The sequence below is a fragment of the Gadus macrocephalus genome, chromosome 2 (assembly GCF_031168955.1).
Source record: "Gadus macrocephalus chromosome 2, ASM3116895v1".
Lineage (NCBI taxonomy): Eukaryota > Metazoa > Chordata > Actinopteri > Gadiformes > Gadidae > Gadus > Gadus macrocephalus.
The window spans coordinates 10239780-10258373 of NC_082383.1; the positions used below are offsets into that span (position 1 = coordinate 10239780).

The 18594-nt window shown below is 44.2% G+C and overlaps 1 protein-coding gene across 2 annotated transcripts; it reads left to right on the forward strand.

Annotated features, from left to right (window-relative positions):
- Positions 1-2651: 2651 nt before the first annotated feature.
- Positions 2652-13693, forward strand: LOC132448565 (nucleus accumbens-associated protein 1-like). 2 transcript variants are annotated; one of them, XM_060039989.1, is made up of 8 exons: positions 2652-2959; positions 6321-6453; positions 6738-7058; positions 7328-7964; positions 8314-8484; positions 8606-8711; positions 9024-9121; positions 9978-13693. In XM_060039989.1, exons 2-8 carry the CDS (start codon positions 6328-6330, stop codon positions 10301-10303), a joined length of 1785 nt encoding a protein of 594 aa, XP_059895972.1. In that variant the 5' UTR covers positions 2652-2959; positions 6321-6327; the 3' UTR covers positions 10304-13693. The 2 variants fall into 2 exon arrangements, with proteins under 2 accessions (XP_059895972.1, XP_059895963.1); XM_060039980.1 differs by having other exon boundaries at positions 2653-2959; positions 6318-6453.
- The last annotated feature ends 4901 nt before the right edge of the window (positions 13694-18594 follow it).

An 18594-nucleotide genomic window follows, 5' to 3' on the forward strand; every position in this document is an offset into this window, starting at 1 on the left:
GGTAGAGAGACAGACGGACGGTTTTGACACGTAAACTATAATGGCTGAAGCTGGTAAATACTGACACCTAGTGGGGAAGAGCATTATACTCTGACCTCGATATGTTGTCGAAAAAGAGGCTTTGGTGAATGTTGATTAACTGAAAGCGTTTATTCATTTATTTATGATTGTTTGTCAAACGTGCAGCATAACAAAATATTAAGAAACATTAATATCAGGTTCTAATTTACAACATATATTTCTTATTGTGAGTGTTTGATTACTTGGTCATTTGAATATGAAACATGTCAAGTGTCATATACGTTGTATGACACATGACAAATATTTTGTCTGTCTTTCTGATATATCCATGCAGACAGACGGACAGAAATACGATAACCAACTCATACACCCGGTGTATTTAAACACGGAAGAAATATCAGTAGGCCTACATCCTTGAGGTTTGCATAACAAACACACAAAAAAGCATTTAGGCCTTCTCTTTTCTGAGGACCTTATTATTAAAATATTTTGTTTGGTATTTTTATTTATTAGTCTTGACAGCTATAGGATGCAGACCTGCTTTTCTGCCACCATTGTCCACAAGAGGCCGTACAGACACCATTGTGCATCTCGTCAAATTTAAATGTTTCGTTATCGCTTGAAATACATTATGTAATAAAACTGTCTGTCTTGCAGATGTTTCCACGTCCAAAGAACCTAGAAAAGGAATAGGCTAGCAATATTGTATGCATTGGTCACTGCCAGCCCTCTTTACAACAAAAAATGACACATTTAGAGCAAATAATTAATTAAAACGTGGACTTGGAATGTAAACTTTCGGAGTTTCTGTTTGGGCCGTTTGAGTGTATGTTTGCTTCTCCCTGCCACCCCAGCACTTATATGAGTGTGAACTGCGCGTTTGAGTGTGCATTTGTGTACCTTGTGGCTTTGAAGGAATTTATATCTGGAAGGGATGCAACCGAAAGCATGCATCATTTACATTGGCTGCCTGTGGGTGTGATCTAGCGCTGCATACTCCCTGATTGGTCAGGTCAGTGGAAGCCCGCCCATCTCAGTGATGCTGTTGTTGGGACGCAGACACAGCCGATGCCAGTGTGGGTGCCAGGGGACTGGCAGCTGCGGATGGCATGAGGATGGCTGCCGAACCCCGCCCATTCCCAGCTCTCATCCTTACTTCAGTTTGACTATAGAATGTATTTTGAATTATTAATTTTATTTATATAAATATATATTTATATATAATACATTTAGACAGTGTATGGTGCAAAGCCCCACTCAAAAGGAGTCTGGAATAGGACTGTGCAGAATGATGCTGAGTCACTGAGTCGGGGTCTTTTCTTTTTTCAGCCATGCAGGTTTGCTATTGCAGAATCACTCCCGGTGGTTGAGTCCAGGCTGCTTGGACCATGTGTGAATGAATCGCATCTTTAAACTGAAACGTACAGAGTTGAGCTGAACCTGAACAGGACGCGGGATGCTATTGGCAGTAGTGGTATACACGCATAGGCCATTCACTCAACTTGAAAGATTTTCCTTTTCGCTCTCTTCTCATCCCCTCACTCCTCGCCACATTTCCATTCAACTTTTTTTTTGGTGGTTCCAATCTAATGACATTTAACTTGAGGCCTTGGGTCGAAGCGAGAGACGTGCATGGGGTTCTGGTTGTCGGTTATTCATACATAGGTGCATACATGTTGTACGCATACATTCATAAATAGGCCTACAAACATAGCGAATGCACTTAGACATGCATGCACAAATGTACGCATATGTATTTATTTTTGCATGATTGTTTGCTTATGCGCCACATCGTCGCTGGCTGCCAACCCACATGTTTTCACTTTTTCATGGGTGGAAAATAGTAACCATCATGGCACCCTCAAAGACATTTTTGGGTAGGTCGATAGGCTCTTTAAAGGTCAATGTTACTCATTATGGCCGAAGTTTTAAATACGGTAAGTCATATTGGTGTCCCAATAGTGCTATCCAGGGTGCAGAATCCCGGCCAGGACCGCCGCAGTTAACATTGGAATTATGCCGTAATTAAAATAAATTATGGGCCTATTGATAATGTTTTTGTAACCCCACACATATTACCCCACAGGTTTAAACAGAAACACAAGCAGATCACATATCATCACACATTGAGCAGGATAATGAAACGAAGCATGAGGTCAGGTTATTTTGAAGTAATTTATTCATAAATGCATTCGATTCCAATGTTTTATTTAGCCTATGTGAATACCTACTGTAGACAAAATTAAATAGGCCTATAAATGACATTGTATGATGTTATTAAACGCAGTAGGCCTATTTGATATGGAACAATTAGAATCTTACATTGTAAGCCTATTCACCACTTGCAGTTCATCTAAGTTGACTGAGTTTACATCCCACCCGATCCTCTCTCTCTCTCTCTCTCTCTCTCTCTCTCTCTCTCTCTCTCTCTCTCTCTCTCTCTCTCTCTCTCTCTCTCTCTCTCTCTCTCTCTCTCTCTCTCTCTCTCTCTCTCTCTCTCTCTCTCTCTCTCTCTCTCTCTCTCTCTCTCTCTCTCTCTCACACACACACGGCCTACTTTCTCATCTCGCACATGGGTGTGGGGTCGGGGGGGAGGGGGAGTCGAGGCGAGAGAGGCGGTTTCTCTCGCTGCTGTCGCTGTGCCAATGCGCAGTCTACGTCGTGGGATAGGTCTTCCAAAATCGAGGCTGCGCTCAACGCGATCATGCGATTGAGTGACGAACGCGTCATGCCTGCCCTTTCCCTCTGCTGTTGTGTGCGATCGGTGACTCTGTGTTCCGCAATCCCCTTCGCCTTCACCGTACCGCCCTCGATAGCTCTGCTGTCGGCAATCAAACTTCGAATGAATGGCTGTCAGTAGGAGCGAGGAGAAGCGGGGAGACAAGGAGCGGTGCCCCGTCCAGTAAAAACGCTCTGCATCGACTAACAGGCGCCGTGGGTGAGTGTGTGTCTGACGGGTTCGTCTGAGGATATCTCCGGATTTATTTGGCTGGCTCGGGGAAAACGTCTGTGTCGGGGATTCGAGTCAGCGCTGGCGATTCGGATTGGTTGGGAGCGAAGATAACTTGTCTTAGTCTTTAGCTAGCCCATGTCATTCGGGACATGGGTCTAGGTTGGCATAGTTAAAACTTCCAAAAAGCAGGTTCACCTTGATCGGCATTTTGGTTGCATAAAGCTAGTGGATTGGGCTCTTCTCTAAGCAGACCATAAAACTGGCACTTTTTTTTAAAGCAACGTGATCCTTACTTATGTTTATTCTAAAGAATACAAATGCGAATGACTGGGTCATCAACAATCAACGTGTCAATGCCAGATGGTTACTTTTCATGGAGGTTAAACAACATTGAGCACTGTCTGTGTCTAGCCAACCCCCGCTCAGTGCCGCACTGGTTCCGTCTGGCTCGCCCTCGGCTGCCTGTGTGTCCTAGGATGACCTGTTGATGTCGTAAAATGGAGACTGGCATGGGGGACGAGTCCCCGCAACCACCATCCCAAATATATTTCGTGCAACACTTTAATATTCGGGGACAGACAGTGGATGTCATGATGACACCGATAGCCCAGCTGATCAAATCTAACTGTAATTCGGTCTTCCATTGCGGAATTGTTTCGAAATAGTGTGTGTATGTGTGGTGTGTTTCAGTGTCTGTCGGGCGGGTGCGAGAATGCTAGACGTAGAGCCCAAAATTATTTAACTATATATGTTAGCATAGCAACTAGCTCGCTGCACGGGCCCCGACGACTGGAGAAATCATATTTTGTAGAGTGAAAAAGTATGATGGAGATCAAACACACCATGTTGTATACAAAATTGGGCAGTCCTGACGGACTTATCATTTTACTTTATCAATCCTTGACATCTACCGGGAATCAGTCGCCATCCCCTAGTCGCCCCCTGGCCCGTGCAAGCAGTGGAGCAGTCCGCGCGGGCATACTGACTGCCCGCGGAGCGGTCACTGCCGGTGCAGCAGTATAAACTCATCTATTCCCCATTGATCTTTCGACCATCCGGTCAAACGATTCTGCGTACTTTAAATACGATACGATGGTCCCAGTTGGGAAATATGCAGTGTCAGACTAACGGTCTATGGCACAGCTTGTAGTTGATAACGATATATTCGGTTTTTGGTTATTTTCGCTCAAAAGCGACTGAGTCACTATTACTGTTTATTTTTTAGGCTAGTTATTTTTTACCAGTTGCTTGATGAAGTGAAACCCTTCAAGCGTACCCGGGCTGCGTCGGATACAACAATATACGTTGGCATATAAGAGCCAGGGAATGCCCACAATATATTCCTATTAGTAATTATCAAACTAATATTTTTTATTAAATTTTTAGGCCTTCTCTAAAAAATATGGAGTAATATACAACCGCATCTCCCAGAACTAAGTGTTTAAGAGTATGGTTGACCTACTACTCTCCTTCTTGGTATCGATTCTGTGCTTGCCTAAGATCGTAGGGTGAAATTTAGTTATTGACCGATACTTTAGGAAGGAAACACAGAAATTCTTGATTGAACTTTCCTTCTGAAGTGTGTGTGTGTGTGTGTGTGTGTGTGTGTGTGTGTGTGTGTGTGTGTGTGTGTGTGTGTGTGTGTGTGTGTGTGTGTGTGTGTGTGTGTGTGTGTGTGTGTGTGTGTGTGTGTGTGTGTGTGTGCAGGGTGACTCACTTGCTCAACTGTAAACAAGCAGTATTGTTTAATGTGTGTGTGACTCAGTGTGCCTTTTGTGGGTTTGTTTCATAGTGTGGGTGTGTGTGTGTGCATACATCTGTGTTTTAGTATGAGAGAGGGGGGAGCCTGAGAAGAGACAAAGAGTGTTTCTCTTCACTGGGAAACTTGGCTATCTCCCAATTGAAAGGCTTTGGATATGATGGGGGGGTGCTAAGTGCTAACGCTAGGTTTACTCCAGCTAGCCATACTGCAGTTGCTTGTATGCTTAATACAGGGTGAGGCATGATGCTAACAATGTCAATTGTTGTTGGTATTGCCAGAGATCCATATTTGAGCTTTCTGTAGCTTTCTTCTAAAGTGACTCTTCGACTTTTTTAAAGATGCATGCCACTAATGAACAGGTTAGCAACTTTCTCAGGAATGCTAAGCCCTGGAGCTTAGCCCAAGACATCCTAACTAATAGACTGTCCTACCTATTAGCCAACTATATGGTCATATTACAATGTATCCATGTCATAATTTAAGCTACATTTCATTAAAAGCGAAAGAGAGGGACAGATATTTTCACAGTGTGTGAGCAGCATCCTGCTTTATGCATGGATGAGCCGTTCACACAAACCTATTCAACTCGAAGAATGTAATAACAGAAATGTAAGAAAATATGGTGACAGTGTAATGTGTACCACTTTCACAGTGTATGTCACTCTCCCTGTTCTATATCTAGAACAGCCACGATGAGTGTGCTTCCATGTTAAATGCATCTGTAATTTATTAAGACTGGGATATGACATGACAGTGATTGCAATAAGAAACATTTGCTCTGCAGTGTTACCTTTAAATCCCATCTACTGTCTTTTGTGCTTCTAGAGCGGTTATTACATGGGTTTGAAACCTTAAATTGCCCCCGCATTCTCAGGGTAAAACCGACAAAAAATATTTGGTAACTTTAGCTTAAAAGGACAACATTCATCTAAGGTCCTACTAGAAGCTGTTCCACAAAAGAGAAGCGAGACCGGCTTGTTCTGTTCCCAGTATTGAATGGGCACATGGTATCTGCTGTTTGTTTAGATGGCACACATTTGCTCATAGAAATAAAAGAACATGGCCCAGTTATCTAAGGACACAGGGTTTTTATAGCCCATAGAAAATGGCGACCAAGCAAGCTTTTACCATGTGTGAGCACACTATGTCATCGGTGATGCCTACTTACCCAGCCTGGAAGTGGATACAAAAACTTTTTTCATACAAGGAATTGCTATGGTCTACAGAGAATTTAATGTTCTTTGGGGAGCAGACTTTCATTTAATTTTAACGCTTTTGAAGAGCTACCATAGATTGGCTATGGTCTCAGAGTTCCAAATATAAAAACATCTGGACGATATTTATTAGCTTTTCTATTTACATTGTGTGGGTCAAATTTTATTGAATACTGCTGCTTTGCATTTTCTTAATATCTGTCTGTTTTCTTCCCTTCCTCATTTCCTTCTGCCCTCTTGCCTTTCTTCATCCCTCCCTTCTTTCTCTCCTCTCTCCCACACTCCATCGCTCTCTCCCTCCCTCTTCTCTTCTTTCCATCCTTTCTTCCCATCACCCTCTATCCTTTCCTTCCTTCCTTCCTCCTAGAAGACACACCATGGCCCAGACCCTTCAGATGGCAATCCCAAATTTCGGCAACAACATCCTTGAGTGTCTGAATGAGCAGAGGCTGCAGGGTCTCTACTGCGATGTCTCCGTGGTCGTCAAGGGCCACAACTTTAAGGTAGGCCAACATTAATTTCAGAACAACATTTTTCTGTTCCGAATTCCCTGTTTTATTCCCAAGCGTCGCTGCACATCATCAAGCATTCTTTTTTTTATTTATCCCGCTATATAAATATTGTTCTTTGAGCATTTAAAATAGATCAGAGTGTCAGCTTCTGTTTTGGTCAGCTCCTACTCTCCATAAATGCAAAACACAACCCCCAAATCCCTTGAATCCACAGAAAGCTGATGAAACCACAAATGCCAAGCTTCTCTCACCTCGTCCTCTTCTTTGTCCCCCAGGCCCATCGCGCTGTGCTGGCAGCCAGCAGCTCTTATTTCCGGGACCTTTTCAGCAGCAGCAGCAGCAGTTGCGGCGGAGGCGGTGGTGGCGGTGGTGGTGGTGGCGGCGGCAGTGATGGTGGAGATAACGAGGGTGTCCAGAGCCCCCTGGTGGTGGAGTTGCCCCCTGCGGTGCAGCCCCAGAGTTTCCAGCAGATCCTGGCCTTCTGCTACACGGGCCGCCTCAGCATGACCGTGGGGGACCAGTTCTTGCTCATGTACACGGCGGGCTTCCTCCAGATCCAGCAGATCATGGAAAAGGGCACAGAGTTCTTCCTTAAGGTATGGCACGCCCCCTGGTCCCCAACCCTCCTTCCCAGGCATGCAGAACGGAGTGGCGTACGTGGCCAGACACTATCATTGTAGCGTCACACAAGCAAACAAAAAGTGTTCGAAAGATTAAATCATTTAGCGATGAATAGATTAAACAAATGGGTTACTGAGTTCAAGGTGCGGTTCCAGTCCTCAGCCCAAAACATGTGCTGTCGTAGAACAGGCCTCCCGATCCCTCGTGGGTACTATCGTACGTTCTGCTCTTTCCCTCTCCCAAGGTGTCGTCCCCCAGCTGTGACTCCCAGGGCCTCCATCCGGAGGAGGCCCCGTCCTCGGAGCCCCAGAGCCCCGTCACGCAGACGAGCCGCCCCGCCCCCTGCGTCACGCCCCTTTCCCGGGTGAAGACGGAGCAGGCGTCGGGCCAGCCGGAGGCGTCGGCCCACTCGGTGGTGTGCTCGCCGGTGGCCAAGCGGCTGTGGGAGGGGGGCAGCAGCCGAGACGGGGGCTCGGGGGGCGGCGGCGGCGGCGGGGGCTCGAGGAAGGCCGCTCGCTTCTCGCAGCAGGAGGCCATGCGGGGCAGCGCCATTCAGAGCCCCCCCGCCGGTCTGGGCGTCGCCATGGGAATGGGCCCCTCTGTGGGAGGCGCGCTGGCTTCCATGGTGACGGGCGGTGGGATGGGCAACAACGGCAACGGTGGCGTCGGGCCAAATGGGAGCTGCGTGGCGGTGGGGGCGGGGCTTGGCCTGACGGACGGCGCCAGCCCCGGCACGGTGAGCGCCTACGCCAGCGACTCCCCCGTCAGCTACCACGAGGAGGAGGAGGAGGAGGAGGGGGCCGACGAAAGCGCCGAAGAGCAGTACAGGCAGATCTGCAACATGTACACCATGTACAGTATGCTGAACGTGGGCGTTGCAGGTAAGGCCCAGACGCCACAGAACAGATGAACACTCTGTCCGTGGCCATGCTGTCTGTGGCTATAGCACATGCTTATGGTACGCGAGGCAGATTCTACCGTGACAGACTTTTAACAGATGTTACTTTGAAAGACTGAACCTTTACAGACTTTTCAGAGATGTAACCATTATAGACTCCACCTTTGCAGACTCCTTACAGATGTAACAGTTAAAGACAACCGTTGCGGAATTATTACAGACTTTACCTTTAAAGACCTAACCTTTTTAAGACCAAACCTTCACGCAACCAGCCTACTGATAGACTCTTTACAGACCTTACCTTAACATACTGTCCTGTGCTTCCCTTCCAGCTGCAGGCGAGCGGGTGGAGGCCCTTCCGGACCACACGGAGACACGAGGGCGGATGCGGGGCCGAGACCTCACCTGTCTGCCCACCGAACTCATCGCTCAGATAGGGAACCGCTGCCACCCCAAGCTGTATGAGGAGGGCGACCCAGCTGAGAAGCTGGAGCTAGTCTCAGGTGTGTGTGTGTGTGTGTGTGTGTGTGTGTGTGTGTGTGTGTGTGTGTGTGTGTGTGTGTGAGAGAGAGAGAGAGTGTGTGTGAGAGATGTGAACTGGTTCTGTGTCTGTACTTCCGGCAGGCACCTCTGTGTTCATATCGCGGGCCCAGCTGATGAACTGTCACGTGAGCGCGGGGACCCGACACAAGGTGCTTCTCCGGAGGCTGCTTGCCGCCTTCTTCGACAGGTGACTGCAAGCACACGCACACATAACCTCCAAACAGCTACGAACTCACACGTTGTACCCCACACACACGCACACACATTGCTCACACACACACGCGAACCAAAACAAACACGGGACCAACACACACCAACAACAGCGGACACGTCTTCATTAGATCAGACCCTGACCGTCACGTGCTCACACACGTACTCATATGCATGGTAACTAGTTAAATTGTAGAGGAATAGGATGCAGTGTGAGACGCTTTCATTTCACATGCGTCCTCCACCTTCTGTGATTCCTCTTGATCATTTTGTTTTCCGCCATGGTCAGGAACACGCTGGCCAACAGCTGTGGAACTGGCATCCGTTCATCCACCAATGACCCAAGCCGCAAACCGCTGGACAACAGAGTCCTGCATGCAGTTAAGTGTGAGTATGGGAGGGTGTATCTCTCTCTTGACTTCTCTGTCCTAAGAGTAAGGCCCAATCCGATTTCTACCCCTTCCCCTTACCCCTTCCCCTTACCCCTTCAAAACAAGGGGGAGGGGGAAGGGGGAGGGGGAAGGGGTAGAAATGGGATTGGGCCTAAGGCTTAATAATAAAATATCAATGTTAACACATTTGTATTTGTGTATATTAACACACAGCTGGCTCTCCACTGTTCCTGTGGAGCAAAGAGAGACGGTTTTAGAGACCAATGGGAGGGGCCCCTAATGACTAATTCAAGCGAGTGACCTTTGGATGTGTAACTACTGGTCCAGTTGACACAAAGGAGCATGACCTTAAAACAAATTGCGCAATAGTCTTACAGTCATGGAAGTGAGGTCAAAAAGAGGGAACTATGCACGGTCCTATTTCTAATCATTAGAAAGCTGGATTTGAATCAACCATCCAGTCTTCCACTGATGAATGTTTGAGGAGCAGTTCCTTTTGGTGACTGACCACTAGATGGCGATGTGTACTATTGGAAGTCATTGTCAGCAATGTGATAGGCAGACCGGACAGGCATGTCTGCATTGCAGACAGTACCCTAACCCTTAGTAATTTGTTGGATTTAAAGGCCAATCACATTCAGAGCTATAGGTCTATGTTATAGTCTTCCTGCTCAAAGAAAAATGACAAATTTTTCACAGAGGAAAATACATACTACATTTTTGCTTTACAGAAACTTGGACAATACTTTACAATACTTTATATTTACTTTTTATCTCAAGTTTCACAAAAGCTGCCTTGGATAAATGTGTCGTTAACCTCCTTCTTCCACCATGCCCTCCTCTGACACCAGATTACTGCCAGAACTTCGCCACCAGCTTCAAGGAGAGCGAGATGAACGCCATTGCGGCGGACATGTGCACCAACGCCCGCCGCGTGGTGAGGAAAAGCTGGATCCCCAAGCTCAAGCTGCTGATGGCCGAGAGCGACGCCTACTCTGCCTTCCTCGCCGACGGTGTCAAGATGGAGGACGACCACCTGGGCGGCGACCCCGCCTTTGACCCCGCCGTACCACTGGAGGTTGGCGGCGGCGGAGGAGGGGGGGTGGAGTCAGGGGGCTCCCCTGGGGAGTCGTCGTTACAGAGCTTGGGCGGGGAAGGTGGGGGTGCGCTGTTCTGAGTGTTTTTGCCTCCGTAGTTTCCCGTGGACGCTTGACAACATCAAGCAATATTCCACCATATTTTGCTAGCTCTTTCCTCTTACTGGCCCCTCCCTTACCCACTGCTCCTCCATGGCCTCCGCAACTGGGCTTTTCCCGCCAAAAACTGACTGTGCTAACATCGCTGCATCTGGGGACAAGAACAGGCGGTCTTGTTCTCCAAATGCCACAGGAAGATAATACAAAATTCTGATCCCGCTGATCCCAAACATGCAGTCCGTCGAGGGGCAAAGGAGATTGGGAGCCTAGGCCACTCGCCTCTTCCTCCGATGGACGCCGACGTCACCCCGCGTCTCGATCATCTGTACACTCCTGCATATAAATAAATAGCATTCCTTTGATGGATGAGCGTGTGCTCGCGTGTACCTCTGTCCTGCGGTTGGACATGGTTGGAGGGATAATAGATAGAACTAACAGTGGGTAAAAAGAGTATTAACTTGCTTGTGGTTTTCCCCTAGTTTCTTTTATCCTTTCTAATTTTATAACAAAAAAAAAAAACAACGCCAAATATTCTTCCTGATCGCTATTACTTTTCAAATCTTACCCGAAGAAATCAATCAATGAATGTTTGACGTGTTGCACATTTAAAGTTGGCCATGTTTGAAGCAATGAAACGATATGAGGGGTGAAGAGTGTGCTTGTGTATGTGCGTGAGTAAAAGACAAAAATGAGGCAGTGTAATTGTAGACCCCTTCCAAGAAGATTTTTGGTTTAGTCCTATTTTAAGGAGATACAATCTATTTATTTAGTGCAAAGCCATACACTGTGTGTGTGTGCGCCGAAAGAGAGGGGATTGTTTAAAATCTCAACTGATGCATTTTAATCATGTGTTAAATTTTCGGTTTTAAAAGTGGTGTCGTTGAAAAGCAAAGATATATTTTCATTAACAATGTGGCATAATTGTTAGAGAGGGAGAGAGAGAGAGAGAGAGAGTTTTGACTGTTATCTTTCACCTACAATTAAATTACTGTATTATTTTGTTAAGTTAGCTAAAGCATTTGACACCAATAGTTTCTTAAATATATACATATAAAAAATGTCAGTATTAGGCTGGTTGGCTGACTTTGCCATCCCCAAAGTTGTAATCAATTATTGATTAAAGGAAACTATACAACTCCCAATTATACAATACTTTCTTTGGAAAAAGTATTGTGCTTTGTAATTTAAATTGCAACACAAATGCTAGAAGAATAGAGTGAAGTCAAGAAGTTATGCGATCATTCCCCCCACCACCACTCAATATAAGGAAAATGGAAAAATGTGGTTGTTTTGTGTGTGTGTGTGTGTGTGTGTGTGTGTGTGTGTGTGTGTGTGTGTGTGTGTGTGTGTGTGTGTGTGTGTGTGTGTGTGTGTGTGTGTGTGTGTGTGTGTGTGTGTGTGTGTGTGTGTGTGTGTGTGTGTGTCTGCATCACCATGATGTAACGCCTTGTCCTTAAAGGGCTGGGGTTTTGGATGTTGTGTTTGTGTGTGTATGTGTGTGTGTTGTGTGTCTGCTTAACACCTTGTCCTCAAAGAGGTGGGGGTTTTCGTATCCCGTTGAAGCTTGCTGCCGAGCTCGACTGGACAGTGCACTTTTACTTTATTTTGTATAGTTAGAGAGGAGGAGAACCTGCACCTTAGTTAGATGAACAGGCACACCATTTACTGACGAGGCTGGGGAAGCTGTGTGGAGAGAGACACGTTTTATTTTATTTTATTTTTTATTATTCTGCCTGCTGTTTTGTGTGTGTGTGTGTGTGTGTTAGAGTGCATGTTTTTGTTGAGTTCTAACCTAGCTCTGTAAGACACTCGGCACAAACTTCCAATGCAATAAATGCAGAGGGCCACAACGTGCGTGTGATAGTTATTCGTGTGCCGCATATCCTCTTTTGTAATATTGATTTTATTATTTGAAGGGTTATGACGAAACATCAAGTTAGCAATGTGTAATATTGTGTGAAACTTTGTCTGTGGGAAATTGATGATATATGTTGTGTACTGTAGCACACCAGGGTAATGAAAAGGTCCAGGTCCCGTTCAGAATTATTTTGGCAGGTTATTAAAATTAATAATAAAAAAAGACTTACTTGGTTGAGACATTATCAGTGTTGAGCGGACTGAGATGCATTTTTTTTTTAACATTTGTTTGTCATCATTTTACTATTATTTTTTTCTATTTACTTAGTAATATGTACAAATATTTCCTCTGCTAATGGCCTATAAAGATGAGAGAAGAAAACTGACGTTGTGGTGTAATAGAAAAGTTAACTTGATTCAACACAAAATAGAAAACGTAAGTAATATTTTACTTTATTTGAAGTAAGTGAAAAAGTAGTACTACTTTGCCTCTTACTCACAAGATAGTTGATATTTAGTCGACGATGTTGCACTTAAAAGCAACTGCCATGATACAATTAAGAGCTTTTACGATTGGTTGCCTGTAAATTACTTTATGTGAATTGTTGACATTGTTTCAGTTTATGTATTTTATTTTTCTATGCATTTTATTTTCAACATCTAAAGGGCCCACCTCTGTAAGAGGTCAACCCATGCACAGCATGTACAAATGGTGCCAACTAGGATGATTCAACAAGAAGCCCCATGTCACTACCACATATTACAACATACATTCTACTACTTGGTTTAAAACCTTTCATGAAAACTTGACCCATTAAAACCCATCCTGTGCCCTGTGATGTATGCAGTGTTTCACAATCCTTTGGAAAATATCTTTACTGATGGCCAAGGTGAATTCAGAAGGCTGATCTTTAACTTAAGTCCATAATCATGTCCAACAAGACCAGACCTGGTTAGATGTAATCTTGCTAATTTGTAAACGCATTTGCTTTTGGGGTGAAACAAGAGGTGGCCTAAACACTAACCAAATTGTAGTTTGTGCACACATTCCTCTCTGTGTGTTAAGAGAAAACAACCTACATTAAATAAAATGTATGGCATGGCATGGGGAAACTTTTTCACTATATGGTACATATATAAATATCATATATACATGTATAGGTAAATACTGTATATTGTATATAAAGTCCACATGGAGATCAGAATGTTTGTTGTGATATCACAGCATGAGGTATATATATTTACCAAGATACTGCCTTTACATTAATGGCTGTCTTCGCCCCTGCTCATTGGTCTCTGTAACCCTGTAGCTCCTGTGCAACTCCCATAATGCACATTCTCTTTCTGTGTTCCAAGTGCCAATATCTTTGTGAAACCCCTGTAACTGTGACACAAACTTAACGTAATTGCACATTAACTAATGTTAAATAAACAAATGAAAGTCATAGACTAACTTTAAACACAAATAAATGAAATGAAAACATGTTAATAAAAAAAAGGTTTGTAACAATTTCTCCTGGGCTACTGTTTTATTCCTGTAAAATATATTTTAGTTCATCATAAATTATCATTGTAGTCAGAATTATGTATCTGAATTTACATATTTGAAGATTCGTTTGGTTATCCCCGTCATAATATATTAATTTAATTTATGCTCCAAACAAAATTAAATAAGCTATTAACTATCAAAGACACTGAACAATATTGAAATTATTTAAAACGTTAACATTTGCAAAAGGATCATACATTTAGTTTTTAGTCTCGGATATAGAGGGGTAAAGATACAGCTGATTAAAATAAACCAAGGATTTATTGGAATAAAGAACAAAAGTTAAGCAAAAGTTTGGTCAGGGAAGCTACAAGACGTCAAAGAGAGCCTGGGCCTTTTGTGTTTAAAACTTGCCTTTAGAACAAAATAATCAAATGCTCAATGGCAATATGTGAGCCTTAAAAAAAAAAAAGATTAGAGATGGATTTGGGCACCAAAGGAATGAATGCCCACTCCTACCAGCTTCATATGCACTGACCAAAACTAAATAAAACTTAACAAATGCGCTAGGCTGAATCTGGAAACAATTAGATGAGACTGAATAAAACTAAATAAGTGACTAATAGACACAGCGGCAACAAACCACATGTGGAACAGACTAGGCTCGAGCTCAAAACCGAAACAGGTGAAAACAAATCCCCACAAATGCATATGAGCGTAACACCCCCACCCATAAACGCAAACATCTAATGCTTTCATTGCATACTAAATTTAATATAAGCAAATACCCAAGCGATAAGGCATCGGCCAAGAAATGGTCAAATCTCTTCTTTTGGCTTATCTTGAGAAATGTAAATGTCAATGCAAATTTATTTGTAAAGCACATTTAAAAAACAACAACAGTTGACCAAAGTGCTAAAAAACCGAAAACGAATAAAAAAGAAAGATAAAACAAACAATAAAACAAGTAACAATTGAGACGACGATAATAACAGTAAAAATAGTAATAATAATAATGACAGTAATTACAATGATAATGTTGGCTAGACGTTGCCACAACGCAATAAATCAAAGTGCAATCAGGATCAAACTACTAAAAGATAAGATAAAGATGAGGTAAAAGAAAGGTTATACTGAATTAAAGGCAATAGAGTAGAGATGAGTTTTAAGATTTGTTTTAAAAATAGCTATCGAGAGGGACAATTTAATATGCAGTGGTAAGCTGTTCCATAGTTTTTAGGGGCAATCAGCAGCAAATGCCCTATCTCCTCTACATTTGTATTTAGTTTTGGGAACAGCCAGTAAGTGCAGGTCAGAGGATCTGAGACTTCTTATAGGAGTGTATTTGACCAGTAAGTCAGATAGGTACATGGGGGCTTTTCCATTTAAGCATTTAAATGTTAGTAACAAGATCTTAAAATGTATTCTACGGTGGACAGGGAGCCAGTGAAGGGTGGCTAAGATGGGGAAATATTTTCACCCTTACGGGTGACCGTTAGTAGGCGAGCTGCAGCATTTTGAACCAACTGTATGCGAGAGAGGGTGGCTTTGTTGAGACCAACATATAGGGAATTACAGTAGTGCAGCCTGGTGCATGGATTACTTTTTCAAAGTCAGTGACAATCAGAAAAGGTTTTACTTTCGAAATATTTCTCATTTCTCTCACTTGATTTTACAACAGACTTAACCTTTTTTTCAAAAGTAAGATTAGTATCCAGTATTACACCCAAGCTTCACAGGACTTAGTTCTGTGTAGCGAGAAAGCTACACAGAACAGCCTTAGCACACTCAAATGCATGCAGGCACTCAGCTGTCCATATAAACGGGATGGGTGGGCTGGTCAGATCAGTAAGAGGGGCAGCATCCCAATGTCTCAAACTGTGCGTTGTGCTTCAGCTTTATGATGCATCATCTGTGCATTAGATAGAACACAGAAAATCAGGCCTATACCTCAACCTCCATATGTTGATACTGGCTTCCAGCAGATGGTGCAGGCATATTACCTCAATCCATTGGTAAAGTCTAGAATATTTTAGTGATGTAGCACCTACATTTTGCGGTGGTATAGCTGATCCTTTAAGAGAATGATATTATTTGTTCAATTACATGTTTCTCTTGCATGCTTTCGTTTATTATTATTATACATATTGTATACAAGACTTTTGTTCAATCCCCCTTGTTAAATATATCCGATATTTTTAATTAATTGTCACTATGAGCAATACAAGCTTTATTGATAACGGGAGGGAAATAAAATTATCTATGCACAAAGTTATCTTTCATGACGGATGTATTTCCATTGGATATCCTAAATGTAAATAAAATTAAACCTTGTCTATTTTTTTAAGTATTGATCTGTAGTGTAGTGATATGTATGATTTGGTAGCCTACAATAACTATATTGTTTAAATGCAATGTAGAAGTTATGTGCATAGATTCATAGATTACCTGTGCCATACAGAAAAAAAACAGTTTTGTAAAGATAACCTTATGATGAAAAATAATTTATTGTAAGATACTTCATGGGGGTAAAACATTGGGCTTAATGCAGCCTGATCAATGGAAGAAACATTGTAAAGCATATTTGCTATCCTTCTAGAAGCTTTCGAGATGCCAAGCAATGCTGTGGTATCACTCATTAAGCAGAGTATGCACTGGGGATGTTTCTGGACGTAAAATATTTTTTACCGTCCTGGGTATCCACTGAACAGACTATCGTGGTGGCGTCACGTGTTTTATTATGCTGTTTGTCTGATGCTTGTCAGGAGCCTGTCAAACCAAACTCCCACCCACGGAAATTGATAGAGGTAGAGGTCTAGACTGATCTGTATAGCAAAACAGAAAGGAAGGATGCGTGATCAGGATGGTCTCCAGGCTAACCCCTAATCGCTGCCCTGATGTGGCCTCCTTCTGGAGCCGAGACCCGCATGAAGTAACAGACTTGTCGCCACCTTTCACCTAACACTCTACCCTTCTCCTCCCACCAACAGGGCTTCAAGAGGTCTTGCGGTACATCGGCTCTCTCTGTTTCCCCTCCCTGAGCATCAATTTGTTGCTTTCTCTCTCCTTAAAGTCCTCCGTCCTCCATACTCCTCACACTGTCACTACCCGCCTTAAGCTGAAATAGCTCTCCCTCTACTTTCGCCTCAACTGCGCCTGTAGCCAGGGGGCGCCAGTATGCCAATTCCCCGCACAATGTTATGATACATCATAGAAAACCGCTTCGCGGCGCAGATGTTTTTGTTTTTTTAACTGCTCGTGGCGCCCCCCACGTGTCATGAACAATTTGCGCCCCGGGAAACTGACCAGTTCGCCCGTGCCCACTACCTTCTCTAGAACAATTCTCTACTGTCCAATGAGAAAGCCTCTGGAAGACACTCTGCTATCCTCCCTCTCCTCTGTTTTGGCTCCCTCTGTCCCTTCCACTCCAGAGAAGTGCAATCCTCTACCTTCTCCGGCTCTCAGAATCTCCCTGCTCTACCCTCGGCCCTCCCCTTCCTTCCTCCCTCACAGTCGATGACTTTGTAACCTCCTCGTGGTGACAGTTGCTCCGTGCCGCCAGAGCCTAGTCCCTCTCATCGGTTCTCATTCTCCTCGACCTGTCCGAAGCATTGGTCACCGTGAACCACTAGATCCTCCTTGCCACTCTGCACTATCCTATTTCTCTTCCTAACCGACGAATCACAACTATCAGGTCACATGGAGTGGCTCCTTGTCCAAACCCTGCACTCTTGACCCTGGTGCCCCTCAAGGCTCAGTACTGGGACCCCTTCTGTTCTCCCGATATCCTTTGGCTATGTAATCACATCATATGGTTTCCCCTATCACTGCTACGCTGATGACACTCAACGCTTCCTCTCTTTCCCCTCCTCTGACTGAATCCTGATTGCAACACGCATCACAGAATGTCTGGCTGACATCAGCACTTGGACGACGGCCCATCCCTTGAAGATTGAGCTTGACAAGACTGAGCTCCTCTTTGTGTCAACGACAGATAGATTCTTCCATGGGACCCCCCTTTTCCGTCACCTCGATAGGTTCCCTGTAGTAGCTTGCATCAGATTCAAGACGATGGTATTGGCCTGCAAGGCGGTCAATGGAGCTACATCTGCCTACCTCTAAGCGTTAGTGAGACCACACACCAGAGCTCAACCGCTCCGCCCAACTACCTTAGCTGGAAGCCTGGTATCACTATAGCTAAGAGCAACCAAGGTAAAATAACATGAGTCACAACTCTTCTCTGCTTTGGCACCTCAATGGTGGAACAAGCTCCATAACGATGTCAGGACCACAGAGTTGCTCACCAGCTTCCGCAAGAGACGCATGACTCACTGGTTCACCTGGACTCTGAATAGCCTCCTCCCCTGCCCCCCACTGCCCCTTCTCCTCCCTTACTCTCCTAAAAACAACCCTCTTACGCACTTATTGTATGTCATACGTCCTGGCACTTAATGTATGCACTTATTGTATGTTGTATGTCCTGGCACTTAAAAACAATACTTGTAGCATGTGCAGCTTCTTATCCTAGCCTGAACCATGATCTTCTTTTGGTCCACAATAAGAGTCGATGGCTGCAGATAGGGCAGCAGTGAAGCTATCTAGGGAGATCCTGTCAGCGAGGAGGGGATACTAATCTGCCAGGACTGCAGTAGTTGCAGTGGCCACATGAGGGTAAGTAGCCTTGGATTCAGATTTACATTTTGACAGTCACATCAAATCAGTTACAAAATCTGCATATTATCACCTTAAAAATGTAGCAAGACTTAGAGGGCTCATGTCCACCGAAGACTTACAAAAACCTGTACATGCCTTTATCACTAGTAAGCTTGATTACTGCAATGGTCTCCTTATAGGTCTCCCAAACTCTGAGGAAGCTTCAGCTTGTTCAGAATGCTGCTGCTAGAGTTCTAACAAAGACCAAAAAAT

Bases quoted from the DNA above. Each gene is read 5' to 3' on its own strand.
- LOC132448565 (XM_060039989.1), top strand. From the start codon at position 6,328: ATGGCCCAGACCCTTCAGATGGCAATCCCAAATTTCGGCAACAACATC. The intron at 8,485-8,605 runs GTGTGTGTGTGT...TACTTCCGGCAG, and splicing joins GAAGCTGGAGCTAGTCTCAG to GCACCTCTGTGTTCATATCG. The intron at 8,712-9,023 runs GTGACTGCAAGC...CGCCATGGTCAG, and splicing joins CTTGCCGCCTTCTTCGACAG to GAACACGCTGGCCAACAGCT.